The sequence below is a fragment of the Aotus nancymaae genome, unplaced genomic scaffold (genome assembly GCF_030222135.1).
Source record: "Aotus nancymaae isolate 86718 unplaced genomic scaffold, 86718_ANA_hifiasm-v0.15.2.pri h1tg000028l, whole genome shotgun sequence".
Lineage (NCBI taxonomy): Eukaryota > Metazoa > Chordata > Mammalia > Primates > Aotidae > Aotus > Aotus nancymaae.
The window spans coordinates 19,901,565-19,922,469 of NW_026988441.1; the positions used below are offsets into that span (position 1 = coordinate 19,901,565).

General features: G+C 42.6%; 1 protein-coding gene across 5 annotated transcripts in view; it reads right to left on the reverse strand.

Moving 5' to 3' along the window:
• The window catches only part of DPY19L3 (dpy-19 like C-mannosyltransferase 3), a 144,251-nt gene that overhangs the window by 57,511 nt on the left and 65,835 nt on the right, over window positions 1-20,905 (reverse strand). For 3 of the 5 annotated variants that reach the window (XR_010344302.1, XR_002477786.2, XR_010344301.1), the window contains 3 exons: window positions 18,509-18,641; window positions 15,225-15,383; window positions 11,082-13,714 (listed from right to left, as the gene is read on the reverse strand). Coding sequence is in view for 2 of the 5 variants with exons in the window: in XM_012448441.3 (XP_012303864.1) it covers window positions 13,553-13,714; window positions 15,225-15,383; window positions 18,509-18,641 (454 nt within the window). In the remaining 3 variants the exon portion in view is untranslated. Of the gene's footprint in view, window positions 1-9,944; window positions 13,715-15,224; window positions 15,384-18,508; window positions 18,642-20,905 lie in introns of those variants that run through there. The other 2 variants (XM_012448441.3, XM_021666660.2) reach the window with 1 other exon arrangement.

Below are 20,905 nucleotides of genomic sequence, written 5' to 3' on the forward strand. Positions count from 1 at the left end.
AGCCTGAGGCGGGTGGATCATCTGAGGTCAGGAGTTTGAGACCAGCCTGGCCAACACGGTGAAACCTCATCTTTACTAAAAATACAAAAATTAGCCGGGCATGGTGGCGGGTGCCTGTAATGCCAGCTCCTCGAAAGGCTGAGGCAGGAGAATCACTTGAACCGGGGAGGCAGAAGTTGCAGTAAGCTGAGATGGTGCCACTGCACTCCAGCCTGTGTGACAAGAGGAAGACTCCATCTCAGTAAATAAATAAACAATTAAATAAATTTATTGTTGTTGTTAAAGACAGGGTCTCTCTCTGTCACTCAGGCTAGAGTGCAGTGGTGGGATCACAGCGCATTGTAGTAGCTGGGACCATGGGCATGTGCCACCATGCCCGGCTAATTTTTTAATTTTTTTTTTTTTTTTTGTAGAGATGGAGTCTCATTACATTGCTTAGAGCAGGTCTCAAACTCCTGGCCTCAAGTTATCCTCTGGCCTTGGCCTCCTAAAGTGCTGGGATTATAGGCATAGGCCACTGTGTCTGGTCTAAAGACTTTTATTAAAAAGAAAAAATGGGGCAGGCACAGTGGCTCACATCCGTAATCCCAGCACTTTGGGAGGCTGAGGTGGGATCGCCTGAGATCAGGAGTTCAAGACCAGCCTGACCAACATGGTGAAACCCCGTCTCTACTAAAAATACAAAAATTTGTCAGGCATAGTGATGCACGCCTGTAATCTCAGCTACTTGGGAGGCTGAGGCAGGAGAATTGCTTGAACCTGGGAGGCAGAGGTTGCAGTGAACCGAGATCACTCCACTGCACTCCAGCCTGGGTGACAGAGTGAGACTCCAACTCCAAAAAAAAGAATAAAAATGGAGGCAAAAAATCCCCTAACTGTATTAAAGCATATCATAAATATAGGAATACAGAAAGGTTCAAGGCAGAAGGTCACAAATATATATATGTCAACTGGTAGACTACACTGGTATTGAACAAAATTAGCTCAGGCAAGAAGCAATGCTTAGAAATGAAGTGGGCATTTCATAGATGTTAAAGAGACCAGTTCACCTGTAAATGTTAGCAATTCTAAATATTAATGCACCCAACTGCACAGTTTCAAAACATATAAAGCAAATTAACAGGACTAAACTGAGGTTGGGTGTGGTGGCTCATGCCTAATCCCAGAACTTTGGGAGGCCAAGGTGGGGGAATCACTTGAGGTCAGGAGTTTGAAACCAGCCTGGCCAACATGGCGAAAACCCATCTTTACTAAATATACAAAAAGATTAGCCAGGCATGGTGTTGTATGCCTGTAATCCCAGCTACTTGGGAGGCTGAGGCAAGAGAATCACTTGAACCTGGGAGGCGGAGGTTGCAGTGAGCTGAGATCGTGCCACTGCACTCCAGCCTGGGTGACAGAGTGGGACTCTATCTCAAAATAAAATAAACTGAGAAAGAGACAAATCCATAATCACAGTGGGAGAGTCTAACGCCTCTCAACCACTGACAGAAGAAACACAGAAATAATTCTATGCATATTGAAGATCTGAACAGCAAAATTAGATTTGGTCTAACAATAAATTTCAGACCACTGCACCCAACACTGACATGATAGATATCCTTTTGTAAATGGGCACATATTCTATCATTGTATTCTGTTACTATTCCCCACATTTTTCTTTTTATTTTTTTGGCTGTTGATTTGAATGCCTGGATATTTTTAGCGGAGTTTTCATATTCATACATTCTTTTGGGGATGTATAGGTAGTGTCTTTGAAAGGCAGGAGGGAGGGAAGTTATCTCGCCAGGCATCACGGTCCACGTTCTCATTCTGTTTCTCTCCTTGGAAGGAAGACACTAATTATAGTTCACTGAGTATCACTGTCATCTGACCCTAACCTCACCTGCGGAATCCAGGGCCACAAATACACACTCATTCCAAGAACCCACTGGGGATTTAAAGATGAAAAAAAAAAAAAAGTTTCAGCCTTCAAGATTTCAAAGCACTGTGCGAAGGTAGAAGCATATGTAATTAACCAGAATTCAGGGTGAGAAGTACCATTTTTAACTGGAAACGGTGTTATGAAAGAGCATTATAAAAAAGGTGTATGCCTCAAGGAAAGCAGACTCATGAGAACGCTTTAGGTTCTTCATCAGGGATGATTTAGCTGTAAGGAAGGTGTTCTTGCACTAGCCCAAGGCAGAAAAGTCATTCATCCGAAAGGTAACCAGGAGCTTCAGGAAACCCAGTGAGGCTGAGCCTTGGGACTTACACGTGGGCCCTAGGAGTCCAGAACCCAGGTTTCTTCTGCCTGCTTCCCTGGGGCCACCTGGCCTCTCGTGGCTACTGTTCGTGTTTGCTTCGTGGCAGGCTGCAGGCTGTCTTCTTGGTGTGCACACAGCTGCTCTAGCCTCATGACCTCACCATTCAGGTTGCCACTGGAGACCAATTAGAATCTCTGAATCACATTTCCAAATTCACAGAGAAGAATCTGATGGCTCACCCTGGGTAAGACAGCCGTGGGCAGTTGGCTGTGGGCAAGGGTCATGAATGTGGTCTCAGCCAGCTCTCTAAAAAGAGGATGTGGGCAATGAAGGTGTTACTGAGCCCAAGGGCTGGCTGCTCAAAATCCTCCACTATTTTTCAGTCACATCTGGAAACAAATTCAACTTCTTTTCAGTGGCATGTGTGGTCTGCCTTCTGCATCCTTCTCCTACTTTCTCCTCTCCCATATGCCACATCTGACAGGTGCACCAAGCTCCTTTCTGCCCAGGGCTTTGTGATACTCAGCAGCCTGGACCCTTCTTCCCTACAATCTTAGTATAGCGTGATTATCCTGGTTGTAGTCATTGAAATCTTAGCCTAACTATCTCCTCCAAGAAGGCTTTCTGAGCACCTAAACCCAAGGAGCCACCCACTCATACTCTATCACAGCACTTTATTTCATTTCTCTTAAAACATTTGGAATTGTCTGATATTTTTCTTATCTGTTGTCTGTATCGTCCACTAAATGTAAGCTCAATGAGAATATGGAATGTCTTAGACACTAATGTATTCCCAAGGCCTTTGAGGTCTCAACAAGTATTAATTGAATAAATCAAATTACTGGGATATCAGATTAAGCCTCACCTAAAGGCCTAAAATAGTTAAATGTGCTAAAACATTTCCTTTATGTAAGACAACTTGGGTTAGGTTTTCTATAACTTGCATAAATCAAATATAAAATTCTAAGGCCCCCCAACCACCTGAATGGACCCCTCCTTTTGGCCATGGGCATTCCAAAGTTAACCCGAAAAACTAGTTCAGACCATGGTGGGAAGTGGGAGATGAACCTGCTTCGTTATACCCTCCTTACTTTGGGAATTATGGATAGAACTGACTCTTTAAGTCTGATAAGAAACATTTACAATCTACTCTCCGAAGCCTGCTACCTAGAGGCTTCATCTGCATGATAAAACTTTGGACTCCACACACACTCCCTTATCATAACCCAGACATTCCTTTCTATTGATAACAACTCTTTCAACCAACTGCCAACAGAAAAATCTTTAAATCTACCTATGACCTGGGAGCCCCCCACCTTGAGTTGTCCTGCCTTTCTGGACTCAACCAATGTACATCTTACATGTATTGATGTCTCATGTCTCCATAAAGTGTATAAAACTAAGCTGTACCCCGACCACCTTTGGTACATGTCATCAGGACCTCCTGAGGCTGTGTGTAATGGTGCATCTTTAACTTGCAATTGTAAACTTCCTAAATGATACACCCTTGGTTTTCCCTTAGAGGTCATCATAACCGCTTCAATTCAATGCAATAATAGGATCTTTTGAATTCATGTTTATATCATAAGCCTATCCCCATGTCCTATCCTCACCTCTTCCTCTGGCATAGAGTAGGTACTTGGTAAGTTCTCACTGAAGAAACAACTGAGCCACATGATGGCCTAGGAAAGACTGTGTTTGTAATTTTCATAATCTACCAGGCTCTTACAGATATTCAAAGATTTAGAAACATTTTCTATTAAACAAAAAGGCTGCCCACAAAGACAGCACAGTAACAGTACAGCATGTCCCCTAACAATGGTCTTGTCTATTTGTGCTAAACTTTTAATTATCAGTAACCCCCAAAGCACTTTCCAAGCTACAGAGTGAATCTAGTGTGAGATGAGGTGTTGTTAAAAAAAAAAAAAAATTAACAGTAGTGAGTGCTAAATGAGCAAAACTTATGTAAATAATCTTAATAGAAATGAGAGATAATTGTTCACAGGTGTCATTTCCTGAAGAAAAAAAATGCACCTTTTTTTGCATGAGAAAATGCTAATAGTTTCATTAAATTTATGAGCCTTAATTAGCACACTGTGGTTCTAATTACCGGGTTAGTCCTTAAATCACGTTCCTTCACTCCTTTTTCTTGAAGCAGATTCATGCACAATCAGCCCCTTCTACTTCTTTATGAATATGTGCATCTTGGCAGGGCTTTGGCATTTAACTTCAACAATGATAATGTCTCCTCTAAGAACATTCAATCAATCAGTCTCTCTTGGTCTTTGTCCATTGCTCTATTTTCCTGTCTGTCTTCCCCACCCATACACAGACACAAACACAAATTTCCTTGCGTTGCAAATATACACCTTAGGAATTACTAAGAAATTGATTTCTCTATAAAACTGTTCTCTTAATCTCCTCCTCAGCCCCTAAAGTTTTGTTTTGTTGTTGTGTGTGTGTGTGTGTTTTTCTTTTAAAGACATTTTCTATAGCAAGAATAGTTAACACAAAATTACTAAGGGCTCTTTGGTATCTGTCAGACTCACTTGTAACTTTGTTCTTCAGGCTTTTCTCTTTCACATTCTAATTTTGAAGATGACAGTAATAATAATCCTGCAGCTTTCATCTTATGTACTTACCATGTGCTAGATATTGGGCCTAGTGTCTGAAATGTTATCTTGTTTAACCCACCCCACAACACAATAGGTAGAGTACAAGTACACCTCCATTTACAAAAGACATGAAGCTAAGAATGAGTAGCATGCCCAAAGTCATACAAGCCCATTCTCTTTCCTCTCCTTGTGGGACCCCAGTTACACCTGTAGGATGGCAATAAAATGTTCCAAAATATATTCTATGCTCTTCCCTTTTCCTTTTTAAATAAAAATGGGGTCTCACTATGCTGCCAGGCTGGTCTCAAACTCCTGGGGCCCAACTGATCCTCCCGCCTTGGCTTCCCAAAGTGCTGGGATTATACGTGAGTCGCTACACCCAGTCCTTCCTTTGTTTTTCACCTTCTCCCCAACCTACAATATTTTAGTCTGGATATTTTCTTCTAACCTATTGTCCAGTTAACCAATTCTCTCTTCAGCTGTGTCTAACCAAACAGTGAACACTTAATTCATTGCATTTTTCTAGTATTTCCATTTTGCTTTCAGTTCTTCACCTAAATTCTCCATCTTGCCATTTAAAGTCTTAAAAATGATAAACATATTTTTAAAGTCTATGCTTTCGGTTACAATATTTGATTTGCCTGTGGCTGTTTTTACTTCAATTCTGTTTCAGTCATGTTTTTTGTTTTTGTTGCTGTGAGGCAAGCTCTCACTCTGTCACCCAGGCTGGAGTACAGTGGCATGATCATGGCTCCCCGCAGCCTCGATATCCCAGGTTCAGGTGATTCTCACATGTCAGCCTCCTGAGTAGCTGGGATTACAGGCATATACCACTACACCTAAGTTTTTGTATTTTTTGTAGACACAGAGTTTCGCTTTGTTGCCCAGGCTAGTGTCAAATTCCTGGGCTCAAGTGATCCTCCCATCTTGACCTCCCAAAGTGCTGGGATGACAGGTGTGAGCCACCACACTTGGCCTCAGTTTTTAAAAATTATTCCTAATTATTTTTTATTGAGCCCTACACCGTGTATATAAAAAGTGTAAAGATAATTTGAAGCCATGAATAAGGTTATCATCCTTCATAGCAGATTTACATTTCCTTCTGGCAGGCAATCTGGATAACAGCGTCTACTTCCAGGATAAGGTATAGCCTCTCTAGAGTCTCAGCTGAATGCCTGGGAGATTCACCACGGTCTCTCAGCCCCAGCTGTACTCAAATTCCAATGTCTCCTTGGGATTGTGTAACCTCTGAAACTTCTGATCAGCTCTGCCACTGACCAGATGTTCTCTGCTAAGCCTCTGCAGGCTAGGAACTGACCAAGAACCCAATGGGAAATTCTTAGGTTTTCTTTGTTGCAACTCCCTCCTCTCTGGTGCTCTGCCCCTCCACCCGCCTGCTGAATCCTAGCCACCTTAGCAGCCATCAACTCAAATCTGCCTCCACCAGGAAGCCTGCCGTACTGTGCTTGGGCTCTATTTTCCTGTGCCACAGTTTGGAAAACACTCCAAGGGAGAAAGCCTGGGTGACCCTGGGATTCACCTTGTATGTTTCCTTTCTGTCAGAGTTTACAAAAGCCCTATGTTAACCATTGCCACTCAGTTATCACCAGGCCCTATTCTTTCAATTTTTTTTTTAAGAGACAGGCTTGCTCTGTTGCCCAGGCTGGAGTGCAGTGGTGCAATCATAGCTCACTGCCACCTCAAACACCTAGGCTCCAGGGATCCTCCCACCTTAGCCTCCTGAGTAGCTGGGACTACAGATGTGTGCCATCACTCGTGGCTAAATTAAAAATATATATATTTTGCAGAGGCAGGGTCTTGTTAGGTTGCCTAGGCTAATCTTGAACACCTGACCTCAAGCGGTGCTTCTGCCTTGGCCTCCCAAATCACTGGGATTACAGGCGTGAGACACCATGCCTGGCCCAGACCCTGTCCTTTTAAACTGTCTGTGGTAGGAAGAATTCTAAGATGGCCCCAAAGATTCCCACTGCCTGAAGAACATGGCCTGCAGAGCCCCTCCCCTTGAGTGTGGATGAGCCTATGAATATAAATGCCACTTCCGTTTAGGTGATCATGTGAGGCTATACAGCAAAGGCGAAAGGATTCTGCAGATGTAATTCAGGTCACAAATAAGCTGATTTTGAGTTAACAAAAATGGAGATTTTACTGGGTGGGTCTGACTTAATCCAGGTGAAAAACTCTTTAAAAGAGGAACTGGAGAGAGAAAGAGAGAGATGCTTTCTGATGGCCTTGAAGAGGCGCCATGCTGTGAACCGCAGAGAGAGGAGTGGCCTCTAGGAGCTAATGGCCTCAGTCTCACAAGCATAAGGAATTTAATTTTACCACCAGCTTGTGTGAACTTGGAAAAGGTCCCCTAATTCCAGATGAGAAAGCAGCCCGGCTAACTGCAGCTTTGTGAGACACGAGAGGACCCAGCGAACCTGTGCTTTGACTCCTGATCCACAAAACCTTGAGATAATAGATGTGTGTTGGTTCAGGCTGCAGTTTGAATTTGTTATGTGGTAATAGAAAACGGATACATTCTCTGTGTAGTTTTGGTGTTAGAGTTGGACTAGCTTTCCTAAAACTTGGGGCTCTCTCTATCCTGTGGCTGAGACTAAGTGAACTTGGCAGTCATCCCCTCGTTAAAAGTGAGGAAGAATCTGGTGTGTACCCTTCTTGTCCAAATGTCCTTTGCGACCTTTGAACCCCATGCCAGAACTTTCACGGGTCTTGTCTATTCAAGTTTTCAACTTCTTGTGGGGGCCACATTGACATTTTCTATTTTGTTAGAAAATCACCCATTTCCTATAGGCTTTTGATTTATTTTTGTTACAGAATCGCATACATTATCCTCATATAATCATTATTCCTGATTCTGGAATTCTGTTTTTCACATTCCTACTTTTGTATATTTTTGCTGTTTTGTCTTAATCAGGTTGACCCGGTGTTTATCTACTTCATTTGAAAAGAACTGAATTTTCGATTTATTTCTCCTTTCTACTATTTGTTGCATTGATTGATTTCAGCCACCTCCTAAATGTTATCTTCCTAGTTTCCTGGTCTGCTTCTGGCTCTCATTTCTCTCTTTTCACTATAAAAAAATTCCAAGGCCGGGCGCGGTGGCTCACGCCTGTAATCCAAGCACTTTGGAGGCCACGGTGGGCGGATCACCTGAGGTCTGGAGTTCAAGACCAGCCTGACCAACATGGTGAAACCCCATCTTTAAAAAAAAAAAAAAAGATTCCAAACTAGCTTAAACCGTATCTTTTGTTAATTTGTTTCATCTAGATGCCCCACAAAATTATTTTGACACAAATCCTAGACATATACTTCTATCTGTAAATATTTCAGTACATATTTTAAAAGGACTTTTAAAAAACTTAAGAAAATGTCCATACCACATATAAGAATTATTGAGATGAGATTTCCCTTGACCAAGGGAACTCCTTCGTGAGTGGGAACTGGAGTCGCTCGTTTCACTCAGCCTGCTGCTGGCCACTTCTCGCAAGAGGGGAGTGTGGGAATTGGAGGGAATGAAGGCTGGAACTGGCCAGTCACTCCTCTCTGGCAGGAGGCAGGCTCTGTGCGGGCCCTGCAGCAGCAATCCAAGCCCCTGCCCTCCTGACACTCGGGTTCTTGTCCGGTGTCCAGGAAGAATCAATCAGGCCACATGAATGGACTGAAGGGTAGTGTATGTGGAGGACTGTATTGGGTGATGGAAGTGGCTCTCAGTGGGATGTGAGTTGGAAAGGGGACGGTGTGGGAAGAAGGTGATCTTTCCCTGAGGCCACACATCTGAAGGTAGCTGGGTCTATCTGTAGTTTCTGCTGCTCAGCCGCTTGTATTCCCGTCGCTCAGCGGCTTGTATCCCTGTTGCTCAGCTGCTTGTGTTGCTCTGCCAGCTGAAGTCTTTTTATGGGCACAGGACAGAGGCGTATCAGGCCAAAAAGGCAACATTTGGGCAGGAAAAACAGGGTCAGCTGTTTTCACTTAGGGCCAGGGTTCAAGGCTTAAGGGTGGGGTTTAGCCAGAAGCCCAGCCATTCTGTATCATTACAATAGTTCTTTAATATCATCAATATTCATTCAGACAGTTCTACTAGCACAGAGGGCAAAGACACAGACAAGTTCAAGCTGTCATCCTCCCAGAATCCCCCAGCTAATAAAAGCCAGGCTTTCAGCCTATCTCAGAGAAGAAATATATTTTATATTGTACCTCCCAAACACAAATACCTATATGTGTAACTGGAACAAATCTTCCACAAAATGGCACTTATATTTACATTGGGCTGTCCTCCTCCTTCCCTCCCTCCCTCCTTTCCTTTTAAATGCTGGTTGTAACCATGAAATTGACTTCACATTACACTATAGTTCTATTATCTGCATTTTGAAAAACAATCTTATATAACCAACTTCTAAATATTAACAGAAGGGTTTGTGAAATGAGTTTCAGACACCTTATCTGAAAGGAAGGGTAGAGAAAAAAAAAAAACATTTCATCTGTCAAGTGCCTGGTGTCCATGTCAGCCCATTCCATGTTCAGTTCATTGATATCCCACATCTCTCACTATATTGTTATTCTTACTTTGCTAGGGACCACCTGTCAGTACAGAATATTTGAGATCTCACTGTCGGTTTTTTTTTTCAATTTGTCTTTCTGACCATTTTTGCTTGAAATTTCAACTTGCGCTTTGAACATAACAGCCAATACATTTGTTATCCATACACTCTCACAAGCATGTGTGCTACCTCCCATCTTCCTGAATTACTAAAGGCTCAGAATGTAATCAAGTAGAAACTGTTCTTGAGGTCAAAACAAATAGCATTTATCTCTTCAAGGATAAATTCTGCTGACAATAGTCATCTCTTTATAAATCTAAACTGTAACCTTGGAATTCAAGTGAAACAAGCAGGCGTCGAACCAAAATCTATGTGAAAAAATGAACACCCTCAACAATAACAGTTACAATGAAGACCCTACACACCCATCTTTGGTGATCTGCTCTATTTAGCAAATATTTAATGCACTTCCGAAAGCAGGTTCCTTGAGTTTTGATCTTCAAAGAAATGCAAGACACTCATCTTACACAATTTAAAAGAGCTTTACTTAGTATACAATCTCCAAACAATTCAGTACAACAAATTATAAAAGCTCTTTGTAAGATTGTACCCAAAGGATGTTAAAAACAGAAAATCATTTGCCACAAGAAAGTAAGACACTCTCTCATCTCAAAAGCATTTTTTCACCAATAAACACTCTCTTAGTCCAAAAGGTTGCCATGTTTAAAGCGTTTGGGAGCATATTAACTAAAATACAGGGTCTGAGAACACTTTACTGATTTTGAGATTTGAGTTAAATTTAAAAAATCAAATATCTGTATGTTAATTCAGGTAGATTTGGGCCAAAGATGAACTCAAATTTTTACATCTTAGAGAAAGTTAATACAAAATCAGATTAGACGTTTTTCTTTTAGTTCGTTGTGAAATAAAGACGCAGATCAGATGATGTATTTACAGATGCCTTTGCCACCTGGCAGGACCCGACCAAAAGCACACGCCCAAACACACACCCACAGACTCTCCTGTCATGCTGATCTCACGAGGGTAGGGAAAATCACCAACAGGACGACAATGGCCTGGGTAATATCTAATTATGCTCCTGGCTAATATATTTGAAATCAATGCCTATTTTTCAAATGCCTGTAATAAAAGTGATTAGAACCTTCCAACTGCATTAGAATCTCTAATGACTACTGTGATCAGTATCAGCAGTTGGCCATTTAATAAAGCAAGCAGGTTAAAGTAGGGAGTCATAACCTAAACTGTGTAACTACATTCATTTGCTGATCTTCTGATATAAAGACATGGTTTTCCTTTGCCTAAGGGTCCAATCACTATAGTTCTACTTCTCACATAAATCACACCAGTATCATGATCTGGGTACCTTCTTCTCAGTTTAGAGTCTGTAAAGGTGGGATGAATACTTAAATAAATCTAAGAAGCAATCTAAGCTCAGAAATTTTCTTGATTTGTATATTTTCCCCAGTATCTTATAATTTTCCCAGCCACACCTAATTTAAAAGCAACTTTTATTGGCAACTCAACCTTTATCACTTCTTACCAAAGCATTCAGCTTAATTTTTGCAGACAGAGCTCTTTCTTGCACAGCTGTATGTTCTGTGTGTACGTAAATACTTAGAACTGAGTTGTGTACTTACAAGAGGAAGCAGAACTTGCACGGAGAAGTTTGGGACGGGCGCACAACTCAAGGGAGGGAGCCGGAGCACTGAGAACGCCAGAGAGCAGCCTCCGGCCGTGCCAGGACGGGTGGCTTACGAGAGAGATGGAGACTCCAGGGCCTGGGAGTCACGCAGGCAGAGTCCGTTAAGAGCACTTCTATTGTACTTGGAGGGTCTTCTGACTGCTAACTCAGAAGCAAAATCAGGTGTTTTCTATCAATAGAAAGCAGAGCCATTCTTTGAGGCTCTCACCAATCAGGTCTGAGTGGCAGGGAGCTGCAGCTGCGGGTCTCTTGCTTCGGTCTGGTGGAGAGGCTGTAAGCCAGAGCCAGAAGTCAGATGCCCTTCCTTGCTTTCCTTCTGTGTACTCCAATGAGAAGGTCACATCAGAGAATACTGACGAGTGCTAAAAATATTTATTCATAACATGATTCGTTGAGAGATTTGGTCATCAGGAAATAAAAACTTCTACTTTACATGGTCACAGTGTTTTGGAAAGAGTGTTAAGTATGGATTCGGTCTTGCAAGTTTTTTTGGCACTTTATATTTTTCACTAAAGACTGAGCACTAAAGGTGCTGGCAATAATGACACCTAAATTATGAAAAAAAAATCACTGTATGCCATCATTGCGGTGATAAGCATAAAAATTTAAGTACATGTTTCTTGTATATTGAGACTCCAAATGCCTAAGTGCTTAGATGAATACACACAGGAATATTTAAAATAAATTTAAATATAGCTGTAACAGAGGATTTAAAAAAAAACCACAGTCTAACATATTGTACCTTACATGTGCTTGGTTTCAATTAGAGTAAGGCACTCGCTGAAGGATGTACTGACCCATGCTGTCAGCTACAACAGGTATGCATCATTATTGGCTTAATTAAAGTTTCAGTACTGATTAAAACGTTTTATTATTGTATTATCCTAAACTGCAGTGGTCTCCAATCTTATTAAGAGATACAGAAAAGGTATAATTCAGGAGTTTCAGTTGCATAATTTAATAACCCAGGTACTGTCAATTTTTTAAATAAGTTTTGATAAAAGCTGAGTCTGCCTGTGTCTAATATGACAGTGTAAAAATTTTTTTGAATGCTGCTTAATAAGTAATAACTGAATATAAAAGCATTTGAAAATGTGATGCAGCCATCTTGATGCCTACGGTAATTTACTTCAATACAAATGCAAGGAGAAATGCTTAAATCATTTCCACCTGGCAAGAACAGGGGAGGAAAGTTAATTCCATTAGCCATCTTGATTTAATTAAATGCATAATATGTTCTTCCTAGCAACTTTTACAGGTCCTCATCATTAGAAATTAATTATATAAGTAATTATCAAACAAATTTTGAGCAGGTACATATACTCTTCTTTGTTGTTTACAAATAAGCATGACTTAGAGGCACTTTCAGTAAGGAAAAGAGTTACACCAGGGCCCTCCCAGTAAGATTGGAGACCACAAGTCAAACTTGGTATGAAAATGCTGTCTGAAATGCTGTCTGCTAAAAATACTGTATTAGTGAACCAGTTAAGATATAACATTTAAAAAATATTCAGACTTTGCAAGGCTCTAGGCTGTAAAAAATACAAAGGCTAAAAACACAAGAAGTTTACAAAATTTTGCAAACCCAATAAATTGAAATGAGTAAGAAATAAAGCAAAACTGTTACTTGCAGGAGAGGTTAAAGAGTATCCGTAGGTTTTAAAACAGTAACACTAAACTTAATGAAATCTTCTTGGCTACATACATTTCTGCCCCTTTAAGGACTTACAATATGGAACTTGTAACACTTTTCTGTGCCCAGCATTAACACACACACACACACACACACACAATACATGACACATACCGCTGAAGTACTCCACGTTACATTTCAGAGTGTAACAAAATGTTTGATACAAAGACCTAACATGTTTTTTTTTGTTAACGTTAAAAGCATGACAATTGGAAAATATTATAACATTTTAAGGTAAAACAGGACACTAAACAGCTTTTTAAAAAGTTACCAGTTGGTCTCCACCAGGGGAATCATATTAAATAAGTCAATCATCCTGTCTAGTTGATTCAATCATAGCTGTCCTAAGTCACCTGAAAATTAAAAGTATTTCAAATCCTGAGCAGGTGCTCATCTTCCAACGTGATATGTGCCTATCCAGGTTTCCATGGAATACACATCATTCCTTCCAACAACGTCATTCTAGGTCACTCTTAGAAAGCTGTGAACATTTAGGCTAAAGAACATTAATGAGAAAGACACACGACAAAAAAGACTTCTGCTTGTAGAAGATGCTTTCAAAGATGGCAATGCTTGTGTAAACATCTGTAGAACTTACTCATATCACAGCTTGAAGTCTCGGGCTACCTACTTACATAGGAAATGTCATCTACCGAGTTTCATCATGATGCAGTTTCACTGTATCAAAAATAGACACTGGGCAGAAATCTGCGCTACTTGTTTCTGGACAGCTTGTAAACGTGGAAGGTTTTGTTCTGGAACACTCTGGTGAAGTGGGCCATGTAGGGAGGCAGGTTTCTTTTGATCTCTTCACAGAAGCGAGGGTGGTCTGCAGGTTTCAAATCAGGATCATTCTCTCCTGGGCCATCCATCATCTAAAGCCAAAACAAACCCAAATACGATTTGGGGGGAAAATCCTACTTACAAAAGACAGTAGGAGCAGGAATAGGTACTGGGTTTAAGAATGACCTGTGAGTGAAATTAAATTACACTATTTCAGTGTCCATGGGCACTTGGAGATCATCTGGCCCGTCCTTTTCCCCCTTCAGAAGTGCAGACCAAGGCTGAGAAGGGGAGTGCAGTGTAACACAATAATCCCATTAACGGGAAAGCCGGAACTAGAGCTCAGATCTGCTTGTTCTTAGGAACATACTATAGTATCTCTCTCACAGAAATGAAACACAAAGAACTACTGTGATCAGGGAAATCTTCCTAACTCATCAGAAAAAGTCACACTTAGGCCAGGCATGCTGCCTCATGCCTGCAATCCCAGCACTTTGGCAGGCTCAGGCAGGAGAATTGCTTGGGTCAGGAGTTTCAGACCCATTTGGGCAACATAGCCAGGTCCCAGCTTTACAAAAAATAAACAAAATTAGTTGGGTATGGTGAGGTATGCCTGTGGTCCCAGGTACTTGGGAGGTTGAAGTGGGAGGATCACTTGAGCCTGGGAGGCTAAGGCTGCAGTAAGCCAAGATCACACCACTGCACTCCAGTCTGAGTGACAGAGATCCTGTCTCCAAAAATAAACAAATAAATACATAAATAAATAACCTGAAAAAGTCACAGTCAAATCAAAATTTAAATGTACATCTTTGGTCTGTACCACCTCTGAACTCAAGAGAGTTATGAACTATTATTCTCGGACAAAAATCTGAATCTCAAATTCTGTAAAGATTTTTTTTTTCAAATTTAGGCTAGGTTTGTCACTTTGTCCAACTTGTTTACAAATATCTATCGGTTTTCATACCATTAATTATAGCACACATCACACCTCTAAAGGGTGAAAATCTGTTTGCTCTGCTGAGACCTGGCATAGCTCCAAGAACCCTCTCCTGAGAAGGGAGAAGGGAGAAGGGAGAAGTGGCTTGCTGCTTTTCTGCTCTGGAGTGCAACTCGGCCTCTGAAAACCAGCCTGTGGAAACGCACCAGTGGACAGAGGACACTCAGTGGGAGAGAGCAGAGGGGCAGGGGAAATCCACCTGGAGGGCAGGAGGGCCCCACCGTCCCCGCCATGCAGCAGCTACCCAATACGAAGCACTGGAGCTGTGGGATTAAAGGCTGAGGTTTTGTTTTTAACAGCAAAATCCTTAACAGACACATCTGATGCAGAGTTCCATCATATAAACGAGCTGAAGAACGAGCTCCTCTGTTTGGTGTGACACTGGGGACCCGGGGCTCCCCTCTCACCTCTCCCTTGCCCAGCCTTGGTGACAGTCACTAAAGTGCCAAGAGAGGGGTTCTGCAGGAAGCAAGAGAAAAAGCGAACACTTGATTCGTAGAGTAATTCTCCTAGGCATAAAGGATAAAAAGATGCACATTCTTAGGATTCAAATCAGAGGCCCGCCCCTCCAGGAGACCCTGCACAGGGAGAGGCAGCATGCTCACGTGGCCATTGGCGATGTCCAGCAGGTCCCGGAGTCGGCAGCCCCGGCGATGCCTCCGCTCGTAGCAGATGCTGTCTTCCAGGATTACGTAGTCGGTGCCGAAGGACCTTAGGAGGGCATGCACTTCCTCTGGTGCCCTCTTGGCATATATCTGATAAATCTTCAAAAGGAGATAAAAATAAATGTGGCAGATGCCACTCGACTGCCAGGGAGTTTACTAAGGAATGTGATGTAACCTCCCACAGGGCTGAATCCAAGACCTAACATCCAAGGTGCTCCCCTCTCCAGCCCAGGCCACGCTGCACTCACTCATCTGCAGGCCTAGAGTGTGTGTGTAGGAATTCCCAGAACACCTTGAGTGCTCAAGTCTTGGGGAGACAGTGCGCCAGGCTGAACACATCTGGATTTAGAATATATTACTTAGAGTTAGGAATATATTCATCAGTAGACACCAATTCCAAGACTGCTGTCCCAAGGCACATGACAGGGCTCAGTAAATAAGACAGTCTCTACCTTTAAAAAAAGGACCTCTAGGGCCGGGGCTGAGTAAATAAGACACAGTCTCTACCTTTAAAAAAAGGACCTCCAGGGCCAGGCGTGGTGGTTTACGCCTGTAATCCCAGCACTTTGGGAGGCCGAGGCGGGTGGATCACGAGGTCAAGAGATCGAGACCATCCTGGTCAACATGGTGAAACCCCGTCTCTACTAAAAATATAAAAAAATTAGCTGGGCATTGTGGCGTGTGCCTGTAATCCCAGCTACTCAGGAGGCTGAGGCAGGAGAACTGCCTGAACCCAGGAGGTGGAGGTTGCGGTGAGCCGAGATTGCGCCATTGCACTCCAGCCTGGGTAACAAGAGCGAAACTCGGTCTGGGTAACAAGAGCGAAACTCTGTCTGGGTAACAAGAGCGAAACTCCGTCTCAAAAAAAAAAAAAAGGACCTCCAGACTAACATGGCCCATTAAGAGTGATGATGGGACAGTCTGAGGGGCACATGTCCCAGTAAGGTGGAGGAGCCCCAGCTTCTGATACTGGCAGGTGGGGCGAGGGATCCCTGGAGGGTCCCTGCTCCTAGGCTGGAGCAGTACAGGCTGCTCTACCGCTGCTACCCCACATCTCAGCTGAGAGACCCCACTGCTCCTCTTCCTCTCTTCCATCCTGGGGCCGAGAGACACTTGCAGCACACCGTGGGCAACATCACAGGAGGCCCCCTTCCTGTTTATACCAGTGCCATACATCCTCAGTGGATGGATGCAAACTGAGCGTCCTAGATTCTGGGGCTGGAATGGAAACAGGTCGTGTGAGGTGTTGTATGTGGGGGCTGATGAAGAGAGGCACTGCCTCTTTTGTTGTGCCCTGATTTCGAGTGCTAGGTTTCTGATTTGGGGATTGGGCTTGAGGGCCTAATTCGATGCATCCATATGGATGGGTGAAATGGTAGGGAGGTAGGATGCTGTTACTGTGACAACTGTGTCATCCTACAGTCCAGCACAAGGTCTGAGACGGAAGGCATTCCAAGGATTCCAGGGTCACTACTGAAGAGCTGTAGGACCATCAGGGCGTCAGTGTTTGGGGCCTAACCCTTGTACTGACACAAGAAAGGAGATGCCCAAGAGGACATTCTGTGTACTCGACCTGTCTTTTCTGCAGTCTCCAGTCCAAGCAGTAGAGGCCACCCTCTGATGAACCTGGTGTCTGGAAAGCCAGGGAGCCCCTTTCCCGCATCCTCCTAGTTAATTTGAAACCATCTGGAACACTTGAGCCCATCAAAAAACTCCTATTTTAGCAGGAGTCGAAGTTCAAATGATTCTTACACAAATCAAGAGATTTAGTAAAAATCATCTGCTTTTAGGCTAGTCAAATCTCACCTCAAAACAAGACTTTTTCAACAACTTTTCAACTTCCAACAAGAAAAAGTGACATTAGGAAACGTTTATGAGTTTGAAACTTGATTGGTGAGGACGAAGGGACACAGGCACCCTCCTACACCGCTGACTTGAATGTAAACGAACACGATCCGTACAGAAGGGACTTGATAACATCTCTCGATCTATATTACAGATGCCAACAACCCTGACCCAGCACTTCCACATCCAAGAATCTGCTGTAGAGACAGACACTGTGCCTGGCAAGAGTGACATGCAGACAAGTTTATCTGCAGCATTGTTCATATAATCGCCAGTCAGGGAAACGGTCGAAATGGATAAATAAAATATGTCACACCCACATAAAATATTAAGCAGCTTTAAAAATAACAAGGAAGCTGTTAATATACTGAATATAGAATGATATCCAAAATATATTGTGCCAAAGCAGAATGTAGAATGCCACTTCTTTTGCCTAAAAATGGAGAAAGGAATACCGCCCTCCCCCTGATATTTGTATATGCATAAAATACCTGTGGAAGGAGACACAAGAAACTGCTAACATTATCTGCCCTCCAGGAGGGGAACTAAGAACCACAATAGTGGGAGGGAGGCTTTTCACCATATTCCCTTTTGTATGTTCTGAATTTTGAACTGTGAGACTATATTATTATCTATTAAAAAACAAAAACCCCAGACTTCAGAATGGTCCATAAGAAATGTGACCAGCATGCCTCAACTCCTTTTCCATCCCCTGCCTAATCCAAAAGCTTGCTCCCAAATGCTCTCTTCTGTACATTTCAAGGCATGTGTCTTCTCAGTTCTTCCCCTGGGAGGACCTGTGGCCTAACGACATGTCCTCAGTGGATGTGGGCGGGCAGAGGTCCCGAACCGGGAGACACAAGCTTTGTGCACTTACATTCTGATTTCCCCTCTGATATGGTTTGGCTGTGCCCCCACCCAAATCTCATCTTGAATTCCAACATGTTGTGGTAGGGACCTGGTAGGAGGTAACTAAATCACAGGGGCAGGTCTTTCCTGTGCTGTTCACATGGTAGTGAATAAATCTCACAAGATCTTATGGTTTTATAAGGGGGAGTTTCCCTGCACAAGCTCTCTCTTTGCCTGCTGCTAACCTATATGCTGCTATACACATCCAAGACATGACTTGCTCCACCTTGCCTTCCGCCATGATTGTGAGGCCTCCCCAGCCATGTGGAACTGTAAGTTCATTCAACCTCTCTTTCTTCTGTAAATTGCCCAGTTCAGGTATGCCTTTATCAGTAGCATGAAAACAGACTAATACATCCCCTAACCTAATGCTGGAGGATGCAGTATTCAGCCCTATCTTTACCATACATAGGGACACACAGTTTATGGCTGGCCCACAAGAAGTGAGGGGAGGTACAGGGAAACCTCACCGCTCTGGTCCGCTCTCTCAGGCTGCTGTCTTCGTAGTGCGGGTGATTGGTTAGGGTCCTTCCTGTGCACAGCTTGACTCCAGCCAGCAACTGCATGCTTCCAGCGAACACAGCCTTTCTTGGAGTGTTAGAGCTGAAAGATTTGAGAGTCTGAATTAAGGACCCACTGCTAAGAGGTCCTTAAAGACAACAAAGAAGCCAGTATCACTCTTTCAGAAGAATCCAGCTATGTTACAAAGTGTTACGAGTCAGAAAAAAAAACAAGAATTTGCTTGGGTTTTGATCTGCACTCAACTTATTGAGTGCAAACATAATTGCAGTTTTTGCCATTGAAAGTAACACCAAAAACCACAATTACTTTTGCACAAGCCCGTTATTTTTTACAGCAATATTTTGTATCTGTTTTTGACTGTTCACCAGAATAACGGTGGGGAAGGTTCTTACTGTTTTGCTAGGTTTACTTTGATAAGGAATTGTCTTAGAAGGCAGGGAATGTAGCTCCAGAGTCCAGGCTTCTAGGCCAAGACCCACAATCCTCTCCTGCTGTTGTTCCAGAGGAGCAGAGTCTAACAAAAAGAACCTAAAAGCTGCCTTGCATATTGAACTTAATATAAGGGCTACCTAGAGCAACATGTAACAAATCATCAAGCCAGAAACTGCAGGTGATCATGAGTCAGTTCCAAGGGTTTTTGCTTAAAAAAGCAGTAAGGAAAAAAAATCACAGATACCACCATAAATAAAAACGGAATTAACAAAAAAACATGGAAACAAGATTCTAAAATAGCCAATATCTTTTTACTCAATATGGGGGATACACAATACTTCTAAACACATACCTTTTCTTTAGTCCTGATTATGATTAACTATATGCAGTTTAAGGAACACAGGGCACCCTAGTATTAAGGCACAAACTCGCTTTCCAGTTCCCATCATGCTACGATTTCCTGCCTCCCAGGTAGGAGGGGCAGTGACTAAGGACCAAGAAAAGACTCTCAGAATACAAGGAAAGCATTTTTCCTTTTTCCTCCCTGGAAAAAAGGAATCACAGTAGTTGATTTAATTCCTTTCTCTTTTATTTTATTATTATTATTATTTTTTGGAAAACTGAGAGTCACTTGCGAGCTGTCAAGAAGTTAATTTCTCAGGAGGCCCTAACAGCTCTCTCTTCTAGGGATTCTCCCCAGTGCAGAATTTCCCACAGAGGCCCACTGAGGACACTGCAGGATGCATTTTTCCTTCTTGTGTTGAGAGGAGCCCGTGCTTGTTGGACTGAACTAAAATGAGGAAGATAGTTGTGAGGAGTTTATTTAAAATCATTAAAATTCAACATCCTCTGCAGAAAAAGCCATGGCAGGCTGTTCTCCATGGTTTTGGAGCAGGGCACGCAACTAGCTCTAGTGCTGCGGTTTCTAAGAGAAGCCTCATCACATTCATACATCCCACCAGGATGTTTTATTTATTCCAACTCAGCGCTAAGACTCCAGCGTGAATGCCATCCAACAGAGGCCTTGGATGTCTACAAGCAAGACATCCTGCAATTCAAGTTGTGACATTTACAAATAGTTTACTTTTGAAAAATTCAAGATTTTCTTTCTAACAATGACATTCTCATTCACTTGCATTCCAATAAGTGTTCTTAAGTGAGGAAAAAAAGTGGCTGGAATGACAATGAGCATACATAATGATACATAATCTGCATCCCCTTGCCCATGCCAGAGTCTAGAATGCAGATTCCAACAGGAAAAAAAGTTTCACATGAGCTTGGCTGCACTTGAGAGCTTGTCATTCTGACAGACCCAGGAACACAAGAACAAATAGATGTTAACTCTGTCCCCGGTACCAACAATTTACAGGCAATCTCTCACACTCTGCCACAAGTGGTCAGAGGAATAGGACGGTTTCAGTGAAAACGCAAAGGTGCACAGAAATCCTTAGTGAAAGGTTTTACTGAAATTCAGCTTAATTCAGTTAACACTAAACACTTACTCTGGGCCTTCTGTACTGTGCTACCCTCACTTAGAGTGTAATTGCTAACAGAAACAAGTACGAACAAATACTAATTTTAAAAAGTGCCACCATTTTTCCAAGCCAGGCTTCTTTCCTTTTGAATACTCTCAACAGGCATAAGCCATTCCACAGCAATCAACGATACAGTAACTTGACACATCCATGCCAAAAACTGGCTGTTTTTGGTCCTCCGAACTAGACAGATTTAGGATGCAGAAGAAACATGAGTCTGGTTTCCACGCCTGGCAGAGCAGGAGGTGGAGGCGAGAGCTATCAGGGGCGAATGATCCTGGTTTGTAGTCTCACTGCCTGAACAGTGCCAAGCTGGCCTTCTACACAAAAGACAAACCCGGCAGCTGAGCTTACAACATCCATTCCAATCACAAGACT